A 13,872-nucleotide genomic window follows, 5' to 3' on the forward strand; every position below is an offset into this window, starting at 1 on the left:
TCACTGCAACCTCTGCCACCTGTGTTCAAGCGATTCTCCTGCCTCAGCCTCCCGAGTAGCTGGGACTACAGCCGCCTGCCATTGCACCTGGCTAATTTTTGTATTTTTAATAGAGACAGGGTTTCACCGTGTTAGTCAGGATGGTCTTGATCTCCTGACCTCGTGATCCACCCACCTCAGCCTCCCAGAGTGCTGGGATTACAGGCGTGAGCCACCGCGCCCGGCCTGTAACAAATCTTTAAGTGTACATATCCTTTGACTCAGTGCTCCCACTTCTAAGGAGAGATTCACACACTTTATCACATTATTTCTTATACTAGTGAAGGAAATCTAAATATCCATCAGTAAAAAACAATAAAAAACAGGAAATCTAAATATCCATCAAAAAAAATCTAAATATCCATCAATAAAAAAATCTAAATATCCATCAATAAAAAACAGTGTCAAATAAATTTCGGCACAGCTATTTGCTGGAATGTTATACAACTATTAAACTATGAAAAGACATTACAAATGTACTGTTGAGTGAAAAAACAGGTTCTAGAACAGCATGTAGAGTTTATACACATTGTATCTATTCTATACAAAAATGTATATATGAAATAAGCTTAGAGAAACATCTAAAAGGATATTCACAAAAATGTTAGCAGGGTTATCTCTGTAATTTTGGATAAAACTGCTTTATTTTTGTGAACTTCTCTATACTGTTTAGATGTTTTAGAACAAACAGGCACCAATTTTATAAAAACAATAGGTTATTTCCAAAGACAGCCTTGGGGTCGGGTGCAGTGGCTCACACCTGTAATCCCAACACTTTGGGAGGTCTAGGGGGAGGACAGTTTGAAACCTAGGAGTTTGAGACCAGTCTGGGCAATGTAGCGAGAAGTCATCACTACAAAAAATAAAAAATTCTAAAAAACAAAGATGGCCTTGGAAATGAAGGTAGGTATAAAAGGGGATGGAGAGGAGAGAGGAAGTGAAGGAGGAACAGACATACTGAAGCATGTGAAGTGGCCAGAAATAGGTGGATTAGTGCCTACCTGGGGGGTGGATGAGAAGACTCTGGATCAGGTTTTTCTGCCCCCTGTGTCTCAGAATGCTGCTGAGAAAATGAAGGGTGAGGCTGCTGCTTCTGCTCATCTGAAGACCTTAGCCCCACAGCTGAAGCATGGAAGGCACGTGGCACCAGGGCTGGTCGGCAACGGGTCACTGAAACAGAAACTGGGCTGGTCAGTCAGGGACATTCAACAGAGAAGACCCTTTCAGACCCAGAGTGGTAACACAGACAAGGAGGAGGAAAAGCAGGCCAGAGACTCCTCCAGAACCACTTATCCAAGTGTTGGGTCCCACACAAAAATATTGGGCAAACTGGGAACTTTGGGACATGAAGTGGTAGAAAAAGTGGTAAGCCAGGAGACAAGATCTACCTAGCATCTCGACCTGTTTCTACCACTTGTTACTTGTGTGATAACTGGCAAACAATTTTACCCCAATGTGCAGATTTTTAAATCTGCAAATTTAGAGTAATAATTTCTACTTGCTCAGTGGGACCACTATGTGGCCCAAACAAAATGTAAAAGTGGCTTGTAAATGTTACATATTTATATATATTATGGCAAGAGCTCTGGAGTAGTAATTTAATGTCTCAGTCCTACTCCCCCAGTGTCTATGTGGTATCTTTGGACAAGTCACTAATCTCTGCTTTCTCATCTGCAATATCTGCAACATCCCCACTTATTTTAAGAAAGATGAGAAGTATGTTTCCTAAGCATAAATTCATACTTTTTTATTTCCCAACATTTTTTATTCTAAAAATTTTTTTTTTGGTTTTTTTTTAGTCAGAGTCTCACTCTGTCTCCCAAGCTGGAGTGCAGTGGTACTATCTTGGCTCACTGCAACCTCTGCCTCCCAGGCTCAAGTGATTCTCGTGCCTCAGCCTCCTGAGTAGCTGGGATTACAGGCACCCGCCACTACTCTCGGGCTCATTTTTGTATTTTTAGTAGAGACAGGGTTTCGCCACGTTGGTCAGGCTGGTCTCAAACTCCTGACCTCAAGTGATCGCCTGTCTTGGCCTCCCAGAGTGCTAGCATTACAGGCGTGAACCATCGTCCCCGGCCTATTATAAAAATTTTCAAACATGCAAATTGAAATAATTATGGAATGAACACCTGCATATCTACCACTAGGTTCTACACATCTGTCATTTCTTCATCCATCTTGATTTTTGGTGCATTTGTTGCACATATCAGTATTATTCATCTCTAAACATTTTAGCATGGAAGAGTTCTATGTTCACTGTTTTTTTGAGATGCCATTTACACACAATGAAATGCATAAATCTTAAGTGTACCATTCTATGAGTTTTGACGGATGTATACACTTGCACAGCCTGAACCCAATCTAAACAGAGAACATTACTGTCACCCCAGAAAGTTCTCTTATGCTTTTTCAGTCATTCCCCATTCACACTGTTCTGAATTTTTCACTCTAGGTTAGTTTTTGCTTGTCTTAGTTTTGCCTGTCCTAAGATTTCATCTACATGTACATATTTCAATAAAGCTTCTTTCACTTAGGACTATATATATGTGTGTGTATATATATATTTATTTATTTTAAGTTTAAATAGGGACAGAGTCTCGCTATGTTGCCCAAGATGGTCTTGAACTCCTTGGCTCAAGCAACCCTCCCACCTTGGCCTCCCAAAGTGTTGGGATTACAGGTGTGACCCACCACACCTGGCCCACTTAGTATATTTTTGAGATTGATCCATATTTTTATGCATATCAGTAGATCTGGCAAAGATTCTCTCCTTGATCAGGCTCTAACCAGGCTCCTCTGAGCCCTCTTCTTATCTAGGCCTCAACCTTGGCCTACAAAGACTTGAACACACACTAACATAACCATCACTCAGGGCCACATACCTTACGATAACCCTACCCACCTTTAAAGTGCCTGCCTGAGAAAACTCAGGCTGTCAAGAAAAAATTTACTGTTTGTTCTGGATAACACTTAAGAAGGATAGGGCTTACGTCTCCCTTTGGGAAAACAGAATCCTAACTTTGTTAACTGCCAGCTAGCAGCCCAATCTCATTTACAATTATTCACTTTCTTGACTCTACTGAGTCCCCACCTGCCTTCCTACCTCCTCCCTCATTTTTTTCTTTGAAACACCCAGTTATTTCTGCATGCACTAAACTCAAGGTTGCGCTCAGTTCATGCTAGACCCTTTTCCCTACTGCAACAGTTATTACTGATTAAAAACGGTCCTTATCACTTTAGTGTCCAGCTTTCTGACTGATTTTTAGTATTTATCGCAGAATAGTGTTCCATAAAAAATATTATTCTGTTGCTAGACAACTGGACTGTTTCTGTGTTTGGCTACTATGAATACAATTGCTATGAACATACTTGTACTAACTTTTTTGTAGATACATACCTTCACTTCTCTTGGTAGATCTGTGGGGTCATAGGCATTACTTTAACTACACATCTTTAGTTTGGAATTTTATACAAATACAACAAAAGGGGGCTAGGCGGTGGCTCATGCCTGTAATCCCAACACTTTGGGAGGCTGAGGCAGGCGGATAACTTGAGGTCAGGAGTTTGGGACCCGCCTGGCCAACATGGTGAAATCCCGTCTACTAAAAACAAAAAAGTAGCTGGGCATGGTGGCTCAAGCCTGTAACCCCACCTACTCTGGAGGCTGAGGCAGGAGAACCACTTGAACTAGGGAGGCAGAAGTTGCAGTGAGCCGAGACTGTGCCACTGCACTCCAGCCTGGGTGACAGAGTGAGACTCCCTCTTAACAACAAAATTAGCCAAGTAGGGTGGCACACACCTGTAGTCCCAGCTCCTTGGGAGGCTGAGGAGCCAGACCCTGTCTCAAAAAAAAAAAAAGAAAAGAAAAAAAAGAAACAGAACAGTATGTGTAAAAATATCAGTATTTTAATACACGTACTGAAAGATATGGCACAAATATCCATAAAACTTTGAAAAGGAAGGAGCGGATGCAAAGTGTGACTGTAGTACCACTGAGGGTCATGAGAAGATTTTAGGTGAAATACAGGTGAACGTTTCATCAGTTATGTATGTATGCTAAAGTGTTAATGCATACATTCTAATTAAGGAAGGCGATATTAGTTTTCCATTTACGACAGTGATATGAAGTTTCCTCTTTCAGAACTCCTATTTAAAAATAAAAATACTGAGTACATAGTGGCAAAGGTGGTAAGAGAGTATCACAGAGTTCATGAAGTGGTGGGGAAACGACTAGCTTTCGGGAAACAATGGACTAGGCTCTCTGTGGCCGTGTCCACCTGTCCTTCTAGTGGACTTGGCAATGGAGTTGAGAATGGGTCTGCGACTGCCAGTTCTGTAACCAACAGGCTCAGGCTGCGTGACCTTCGTACCCCCAGCCCTCTCTGAGGCTCCGCTAACTCCATAAAATGGGGGTGACAGGCCCTGCCCCCCTGCACCTGCCCCGCAGCGGGGCAGGGCCGAAGCTAACCAGGCAGTTCGCCTGAGCCCGCGCCGATGCCCTTCACCTCACCTTGCTCGCGGGCCGCCCCAACGGCCTCTTCCCCCCACCGCCGAACCCAGCTCAAGCCGGCCTCGCGCCCCCTCCGCGCTCCCCGCCTCTCCCCGGCTTGGCAGCCCCCTTACCGGGCAGGCACCGCAACTGCAGAAGCTTCCAGCCCGCCCGGCCAAGCGCACCAGCCACGGCCGCCGCCGTCGCCATTTTGGAAGCGGGCACGTCGCCCACGGCGACGCGACGGGCAGCGTCGGGACCGCTGCACTAGGAGAGCGGAAGTAGTCGCGCCGTGGAGCCTCCTCCTCTCGCGAGAGGCGCGAGGCGTGGAGTCGACCGCTGAGGAGAAGCCGGGAGCGAGCCCAGGCGGCAGGTGAGAGTGGTGGGGGCCGGCTGAGAGCCAGAGATCCTTCAACTGTCCCCTCCCGGCCCACCCTCGTCCCTATATCCTCTAATTTCCTCTTCTTTACCCCTGTCCCTCGATGCGAACGCAGCCACGGACGCCCCGCTGAGAGTCCCGGCGGGTTTATTCCTGAGAAGTTGGTGTGCGGGGCCAGGGCCGGCCCTAACCGCCCCGGGGTCCTGACCGGGAATTTCTGCCGTTCCCAGGCTGCCTCGTCCCTTGCGCAGCCAGCCCTACTCTGAGGCCCCGGGGACACCACGCTGAGGAGAAAGGGCTCCGAGCTCTGGGGTCCGGGAGACCTGGTTCTGAGACCCGGTCCTACCAGTAGCCAGTCGTTGTGACCTTGGACCTCAGTCCCCGTGAAGTTTGGGTCCCTGGGAGTGCTTGGCAGCAAAGCACGAAAGCTTGGCGGGGTACCTGAGCTCACGGTTATAATTTCGAACCTGCGACTTGTCCGAATCCCCAGCGTGTTGAGTTGGTATAGTTAAATATCCAGATCGGAAGGATGCTTGTTACTAGGACAGCCAGCCAGGCCTTTGTCCTGGAGGATTGATTGAGTGGTTCTGGGTGTGGTCCAGGAATCTCATTTTAACCACTCCCTCGGGTGATTTGTAGGATCTGCAAGTTCGGGAAAGGCTGGTGCCCTTCATTCTGACGTTACTGAGTGCCGAGCTCTGGATGGCTCAAGGAGGTCACGGTCCAGTCACTAACAGAGCCCTTCACGGGGGTGTCATCAGAGAAGGCTTAATAGGAAGAAGTAAATGGTTTTTGGACTAAGAGTAACTAAGGACAAGAGCATGTGATTCTGTCGATTTTGTGTTTGCACTCAGACCCCATCTTTGTATCTGTGAAAGTTGTGTTTTGCACACCCCTTGTCAACTCTAGTCTTTTCAGAATATCCGCTTCCCCTGCACAGGTGTGGGGAAGACCTCCTAAGCCAAAACTTACCCCAAAGGTTAAAATTTTAGATCCATATTTCTGTTTTAGGTAAAACACTCCTCTCCATGAGGATTTGTTTCTGAGTTCTGTCCACCCAGCTTTAAATGAGCCTTTCCTGTGGAAACTTAACATTTGGGTATCCTTTCTGAAACTCTAATTCCTGACACATGCCAAATGCCTAGAGATATTCTTGTTTCATTGTTGATTCTCACTTTTTTAAAAAAAATTCTGGGCCAGGCTCATGCCTGTAATCCCAGCACTTTGAGAGACTGAAGTGGGTGGATCACTTGAGCCCAGGAGTTCGAGACCAGCGTGGGCAACATGGCGAAACTGCATCTGTACTAAAAATACAAAAATTAACTGGGCGTGGTCGTGGGTGCCTGTAATCCCAGCTACTTGGGAGACTGAGGCAGGAGAATCGCTTGAACCCCAGAGTCGGAGGTTGTAGTCAGCGAAGATCGTGCCGCTGCACTCCAGCCTGGGCAACACAGCAAGACTCTGCCAAAAAAAAAAAAAAAAAAAAAAAATCTCTAAGGTCCTAGTCTAAGTGTCTAGACAGAGAATTCTCTTGAGGGCAGGGAACAAGTGTCTTCTTGTCTGTCTCCTGTGTAGGGACAGGCACATAGTAGGTTTCTTAGGTCTCATTTGCAGATTGTAATTGTGCCTTCCTACCATTCTGCTAAAGCTGGCAGGGAAACTGAGGCCCAGAGAGGGGCAATGGCTGACTTGGATTGCACAGCAGGCTGGTTAGGCCCACTTGGCACTAGTCACCCAGAGGCCAGGCAGTGACATGTAGGTGCACAAGAGCTTCAGTTAATTTTATTTTTTTAATTTTTTTTTTCTTTTGCGATGGAGTCTCACTCTGTTGCCCAGGCTGGAGTGCAGTGGCAAGATCTTGGCCCACTACAACTTCCACCTCCTGAGTTCAAGCAATTCTCCCTACCTCAGCCTCCCAAGTAGCTGGGATTACAGGTGCAGGCCACCATATCCAGCTAATCTTTGTATTTTTAGTAGAGACAGGGTTTCTCCATGTTGGCCAGGCTGGTCTTGAACTCCTGACCTCAGGTGATCCACCTGCCTAGGCCTCCCAAAGTGTGGGATTACAGGCGTGAGTCACCGCACCCAGCCCAGTTAGTTAATTTTAATTAGGATTTTCCTTTCTGATAACTGTCAGTATTCTTGGAATTCTTTTATGCACCCAAGTTAAAGGATTTTTTAATCTGAAGCCCAAATTTCAGTCTTACTATTTTCTTTTGTCCCATTTCACCAGAAGAGAGACCAAATGCCTCAAGATTTGATGCTTACTGGGCACCTGAAAAACCGTCTGTTCTCAGACATCTGCTTTTACTGCCTGCCAGTAACATTTTAGAAGGGCCATGGACATGTGTGTGCCTCAGTCAGGGTTGGAGAGGCACCTAATGAGCTCAGTGACGTGACAATGATGCCACCTCTTATTATGAAGCTGGGTCCTGAATCACAGCTTCTGAGCATGTTGTCTTAGATACGGGACACTTTTTCGTTATGGGTTTTTTTGTTTTAAAAGACAAATTCACAACAGCAACATAAAACTCTGATGATGAAAAGTATCACACTTTGGTTTTAGATATTTGAAGGAATATTATCTCCTATTTTATTTGAAAAATGCTGACTGAAAGTAGTGGCTATGCCTGTTTTTTGAGGTTTGATGTTTAATTAATGTAGTTCATAAGCTCCTCTTACCATAAGATTAGTTTTGGGAGATACAGAACGCAAAGCATTTTACATTCTTCTAATTTACTGACACAGTCCCACTGGAGTACTGTCCAAAGATCATAAAGCACAGCTCTTACACTAATTCTAACAATGAAAAAGCAGCTTCCTCTCACTCCCTGGGGTGTCCTCCTATCAGGCATGGCTAAGGAGAAACAGGGTTTTATAGGACTGTTTGAAGCAAAGGCTGGTAAACTAGCCACAGAAAAGTGGAAGCCCAGAGTTCTAGAACATTACTTTACAGAGCTCTGTGTGCCAGAGCCTGCCGAGTGCCTTACATATTATTATCTTCTCATTTGCTTCTTACAGCAGCCTCGCAAAATATGAGGTTATTATCCCTACTTTACTGATGAAAAAACAAATTCAAAGAGTCTAGTAACTTATCTATGGTCATATGCCCATAAGATCCAGTGGTAGATAGGACCCTAGGTCATCTGCACTCAAAACCTGTGCCCTATAAAACTGCCTCCATAAATGTTGCTGAAAAGGTGTAGACATTTGGCTTTTTGTTTTTCTCTAGTTGATAAGTAAGCTTTTGCCCCTCGTTTCCTTCATGAGGGTTTTTCTGTAAATACAGTGCAAAGTTGCAGTAGTCTAGTAGGTGGGGTCTTTATCATCCTTTTCTGTTATCCCAAGGAAGAACCTATTCCAACATCATTCTAGAAACAGATCATTTTTATTCTTATAACTTAATGTCCAGCAATCTATACTCCCATCTTGCCTGGCTGGTTCTTAAATGTGAGATTGATCCCATATTGCACACCTTAAAGTTTGCAGGGGTTCTTCCTCGACATCATGTGCCAATTAAAAGTTTCAGTTCTTGATTGTGTGCTGTTTAGGGATTTAAAAACCAGAATTGGCTGGGCACGGAGGCTCATGCCTTTAATCCCAGCACTTTGGGAGGCCAAGGCGGGCAGATCACTTGAGGTCAGGAGTTTGAGAATAGCCTGGCCAACAACCCTGTCACTACTAAAAATACAAAAATTAGCCAGGTGTGGTGGTGTCCACCTGTAATTCCAGCTACTTGGGAGGCTGAGGCATGAAAATTGCTTGAACTCTGAAGGCGGAGGTTGCACTGAGTCGAGATTGTGTCACTGCATTCCAGCCTGGATGATGAAGTGAGACTCTGTCTCAAAAAACAGGACTAACAAGCAAAAAAACCACAGAATTAGCTGAGCACATGGCTCATGCCTGTAATCCCATCACTATGGGAGGCCGAGGCAGGCGGATCACCTCAGGCCGGGAGTTCAAGACCAGCCTGACCAACCCCCTCTACTAAAAAAATACAAAATTAGCCGGGTGTGGTGATGCACGTCTGTAATCCTAGCTACTCAGGAGGCTGAGGTGTGAGAATCGCTTGAACCCGGGAGGCGGAGGTTGCTGTGAGCCACGATTGCACTCCAGCCTGGACAGCAAGAGTGAAACTCCATCCTCCCCACCCCCCCCACCAAAAAAAAAAAACAGAATTATTCTCTTTTGTATTATTTTTTTTCTTTTCTTTTTCCATTTTTACTTGCCCTCTGCCATTAAAAAAACAGAGTTAAATGACTAAAGAATCCTACTTGTCTGATAACACTTAGCATCCTTTTAGGGGCGCTAGCAGTTGGATCATACAGAAGGAGCTAGATAAAACGCACGATTAAGGGAAAATGCAAAGGGTTTTCATAGAATAAGGTGGATCACTTTGGAGTGGTGGGAGATACAGGTAGAGCCAGATTATGGAGGCCGTGGATCCAGAAGGCTAATTGACTTCACTCTAGCAAATAAAACGTTTAGTAACTCCTTTAGAAAAAGAGTGACAGATCAAAGTGCTATAGTATTTAATGATTGAGTGTTAAATATTTGACATCCTGCGTATGTTTTGTAGGCAAAGAGGAGAGTTACTTGAAGTAAACTTTGGTTTTTTTGAGACAGGGTCTTGCTCTGTCACCCAGGCTGGAATCTTGGCTTACTGCAGCCTCAAGCTCCTGGGCTCAAGCAGTCCTGCCGCCTCAGGCCCTCTCCTCCACTCCAATAGCTGGGACTACATAAGATTACCACATAAGACTACCACAGATTCTGCCACCACACCCAGCTAATTTTTGTATTTTTAGTAGAGATGGGGTTTCACCATGTCGCCCAGGTTGGTCTTGAACTCCTGGACTCAAGGGAGCCACCTGCCTCGGTTTCCCAAAGTGCTGGGATAATAGGCATGAGCTATAATTGTTTATTTTTTTATTTTTATTTTTATTTTTTGAGACAGTCTCACTTTGTCAACAGGCTGGAGTGCAGCAGCACGATCTTGACTCACTACAACCTCCACCTCCCAGGTTCAAGCGATTCTCCTGCCTCAGCCTCCTGAGTAGCTGGGATTACAGGCATGCACCACCATGCCCAGCTCATTTTTGTATTTTTAGTAGAGATGGGGTTTCACTATGTTGGCCAGGCTGGTCTCAAACTCCTGGGCTCAGGCAATTTGCCTGGCTTGGCTTCCCAAAGTGCTGAAATTACAGGTGTGAGCCACTGCGCCCAGCTGAAGTCAACATTTTAAAAGAAACGAGAGTGTAGTGACTTGGCTTAAATTCAGTCTGTATCTGTGGTGGCATGATTGCCACTGAGTTGGCCACCTCTGCAGAAGTCTGAAATGTTCAACATAAAACTAATCCAAGTTTGACCCCTCTACCAGAAATTGTTTGTTTCATTTATTTGAGCTATGTTAAATTGGAAACTGGTGTCATTAATGTTTAAGAAAGAAAGGAACTGAATAGAGTACTATCTCTTGAACTACTTTCTTTGTAAGCGTATTATATACTCACCTGAGTATCAAGTAGAAGAGAAAGTTGATCTATGGAGGGAAATTTCCAAAGGTTAAAAGCATGGGCTTTACGGTCAGATGAATTTGGATTCAAATCCTAGCTCTCACTTTATCCATGTAACACCCACTAGTTGTGTGACTTGGACAAAGTAAATTGCCTGAGTTTCCAGACTGTAAAATGGTAATAATATCTAGTTTAAGGCTGTTCTGAGATTTAGTTGAGATAATGTTTAGAAGATGCTTTGAACAGTCTGGCTAATATTAAATGGTATAGACGTAGTAAGTATTCTTGATCACTGCAGAGTCCGTGAAATTAAATTTTCATATTTTGATGAAAGGGAAAATACCAGTATTCAATTTGCAAATTTTAAATGTGTTGTTTCATTTTAAAAACATTGAACCTGTGGTTGGATTATTTCTGTCAATTTATTTGCCTTCCTTGCTGAGTCACACTTTGCCTAATTGATGTCCTATGTGTTTTGCATTCCGTTCATGCTGAATTATCTTAAAGAGGAAATCATCTTTCTGCCTCCAACCTTCTTATTTGCCTCTAATCCCCTTTGTTGACTCTTCCAAGTCAGGATTCTCACCAAGGAAGCTATCGGCCTTCTTTGGGAATGTTGGGATTATGAAGACTTGAGATAATGGGGTTCATGTATTCAGACTCTTTAGCATATACAGTAGGGTTTCTAATGTCAGCATTCCCTAGTGGGCGGTTACAAGTTAGGTTGGGATTCTAATCATATTTTATGATACCTCATGGATTAAATTGCACTTTGTCTTTGCCCAGTCTTGATTCTCTTTTGACCAGCAGTTTTTAGGTCCATCAGTACTGCACTGCAAGAATGGCAGATTTTGGGATCTCTGCTGGCCAGTTTGTGGCAGTGGTCTGGGATAAGTCATCCCCAGTGGAGGCTCTGAAAGGTCTGGTGGATAAGCTTCAAGTGTTAACTGGCAATGAAGGCCATGTGTCTGTGGAAAACATCAACCAGCTGTTGCAGTGTAAGTACCCACCCATGTTGTCTGTATGAGGCTGGAGGAGTTTCTGTGGGAGTGTTGCATTTCTGTGGTTCCTTAATATCTGAGTTTTCATTTAGGGTGGCATGTGATAGTGGTGGCTCGTCACCCTGTTGTTTTTCAGTTGAGATACACTGAGCTTAGGATTGTAGTTGATGATTTCCATAAGTATGATGTTCTTTCTGTGTAGCTATTCCATGTTTTTTTAAAATGCTTACTATTCATCCAGCTTCTTGGATGGATACCGAGTGGTGTCCATTCTCTCAGGGTGAGGTCTGTAGCCTTTGTTGGGGGTTGAAAGGGACCAGGAGATTGTCCCAGGCCAGATGATTGCTAATTAGAGTCCTTTTCTTTTCAGCTGCCCACAAAGAATCCAGCTTTGACATTATTTTGTCGGGTTTAGTCCCGGGAAGCACCACTCTGCACAGTGCTGAGATTTTGGCTGAAATCGCCCGGATCCTTCGGCCTGGTGGATGTCTTTTTCTGAAAGAGCCGGTAGAGACAGCTGTAGGTAAGGAGATCTTCACTTGAAAAACACATTTGACAGGGTTGAGTCTTTGAGCATGTGTGCTGCATTTCCCTGAGCAGGAGATATCATTGGGAGATCAGTATTCCTATAGCAAAACCTTTTCCTTGGGGATAAGTTATTGTTAAAATCTGAAGCAACATATCTGGAGAAATTGTAGTCTTTGGCTGACTCATTATGTAACAAAACAGAAGGAAACTGCCATCTAAAAGTGGGTCCTTTTGCAGGTGAATAAACTTTGATATGTTCATAATATGGAAAGTGATGCAGCAATAAAAAGGAACACGCTAACTATATGTACATCAGCTTGGATGGATATCAAGGGAAGTAGCTGAGTGAAAAAAGCCAATCTCAAAAGGCTCTGTGCTGTACAATTCCATTCATATTCTTGAAATAACAAAATTATAGTAGTGGAGATCAGATTAGAGTTTGCCAGAGGTTAGAAGTGGGAGGAAAGGGGTGTGTGGAGCTATAAAGGGGAAGTATAATGCTTCTCCTTTATAGATAGAACAATTCTGTGTTCTGAATGTGGTGGTGGTTACACATATCTACACATGTAATAAAATTACTTGGAACTATAAAGCCCCCTCTGCCAAACGAGTACATATGAAAGTAATGAAATCTGAAAAAGCTATGTGGACCATCAGTATCAATTTCCTGGTCTTCATATCAGGCTATAATTGGGTAAGATGTTACTGTGGGGAGAGACGAAGTGAAGACCTCCTTAATATATAGAACTTTTTTGTTTTTTCCAACTTCCTGTGAATCTATAGTTATTTCAAAATAAAAGGTTTAAAAATAATGACTGGAACTCTAGGTGTGATGTGGTAATTATTGATTCATGTGAAACTAATGACAGTGTTCATGAAGTAAAAAATTTTTTGATCAGTGGTATAGCTGTCAGAGTGATTCAGTTCTGGATTTTAATATTTTTCACTAGACTTTCAGTCAAAATGTAACAATTTCATCAAATAGAATAATAGAAATGAAAGTATTTTGAAATGTATAAAGGTGTTCGTTGTTTATGGGGAAATAGAACTTTGTGTTATGTGTAGTATACATCAGCATTCTTTGCTGGGAGTTTAAACCTTACGTGACTAAATGCAGTGTCTCAGAACTATATAGAGAGCAAAAAAGAACTATACAGAAAGAATACTTGTATTTCTGTGCACTTTGCAGTTCATAAGCCTCTTTTCATAGTCATTATCTCACAACCTCTGGAAGGGGTTTCAAGAAGCAGAGTGATAAAAAAAAAAATAATAATGGAATTATGACATTTAAGAGCTTAGGTAAAAACACTTTGAACAAAAAAAAAGTGTTTGTCAAGTTAAAATAGTATCACTATGGCCAGGCACAGTGGCTCATACCCGTAATCGAAGCAGTTTGAGAGGCCAGGGCAGGTGCATTGCTTGAGTCCAGGAGTTCGAGACTAGCCTGGGCAACATGACGAAACCCCGTCTCTACAAAAAATACAAAAATTAGCCAGGCATGGTGGTGCCCACCTATAGTCCCAGCTACTTGGTAGGCGCTGAGGCAGGAGGATTGCTTGAACCTGGGAGGTCGAGGCTGCAGTGAGCCGAGATCATGCCACTGCACTTCATGACAAAGTGAGATCCTGTCTCAAAAATAATAATAAGAAGAAGAATAAAATAATATCACTAAAATGTATATACAGTTGTCCTCATCTTACAATGGAGTTACGTCCTGATAAATGCTATTAAGACGAAAATGCATGTAATTCATCTAACCTACTAAACGTAATTGCTTAGCTTAGCCTAGCCTACCTTAAACACGCTTAGGACACTTGCATTAGCCTACAGTTGGGCAGAATCATCTAACACAAAGCCTGTTTATAATAGTGCTGAGTATCTCATGTAGTTTAGTGAAAACTGAAGTATACGGTTTCTACTTGAATG

General features: G+C 43.6%; 4 protein-coding genes across 7 annotated transcripts in view; 2 read left to right on the plus strand and 2 right to left on the minus strand.

Annotated features, from left to right (window-relative positions):
- CIAPIN1 (cytokine induced apoptosis inhibitor 1) overlaps positions 1-13,872 on the plus strand; it is a 321,083-nt gene that overhangs the window by 298,306 nt on the left and 8,905 nt on the right. The window contains exons 2-4 of one of the 4 annotated variants that reach the window (XM_050773100.1): positions 4,860-4,901; positions 11,204-11,415; positions 11,789-11,941. In XM_050773100.1, coding sequence (XP_050629057.1) covers positions 11,259-11,415; positions 11,789-11,941 — 310 coding nt within the window. In that variant the 5' untranslated portion in view covers positions 4,860-4,901; positions 11,204-11,258. Of the gene's footprint in view, positions 1-4,727; positions 4,902-11,203; positions 11,416-11,788; positions 11,942-13,872 lie in introns of those variants that run through there. The other 3 variants (XM_050773098.1, XM_050773099.1, XM_050773101.1) reach the window with 3 other exon arrangements.
- POLR2C (RNA polymerase II subunit C) overlaps positions 1-13,872 on the minus strand; it is a 103,146-nt gene that overhangs the window by 20,403 nt on the left and 68,871 nt on the right. The window lies entirely within an intron of this gene.
- Positions 1-13,872, plus strand: part of PLLP (plasmolipin) — a 194,887-nt gene that overhangs the window by 12,863 nt on the left and 168,152 nt on the right. The gene's annotated exons all lie outside the window — the stretch shown is intronic.
- COQ9 (coenzyme Q9) overlaps positions 1-13,872 on the minus strand; it is a 292,337-nt gene that overhangs the window by 9,473 nt on the left and 268,992 nt on the right. Inside the window, exons 2-3 of the mRNA XM_050773097.1 lie at positions 4,663-4,762; positions 1,041-1,209 (exon numbers count right to left, since the gene is read on the minus strand). Of these exons, the coding sequence (XP_050629054.1) occupies positions 1,041-1,209; positions 4,663-4,738 (245 nt within the window). The 5' untranslated portion in view covers positions 4,739-4,762. The remainder of the gene's footprint in view (positions 1-1,040; positions 1,210-4,662; positions 4,763-13,872) is intronic.

The sequence above is a fragment of the Macaca thibetana genome, chromosome 20 (genome assembly GCF_024542745.1).
Source record: "Macaca thibetana thibetana isolate TM-01 chromosome 20, ASM2454274v1, whole genome shotgun sequence".
Taxonomy (NCBI): Eukaryota; Metazoa; Chordata; class Mammalia; order Primates; family Cercopithecidae; genus Macaca; species Macaca thibetana.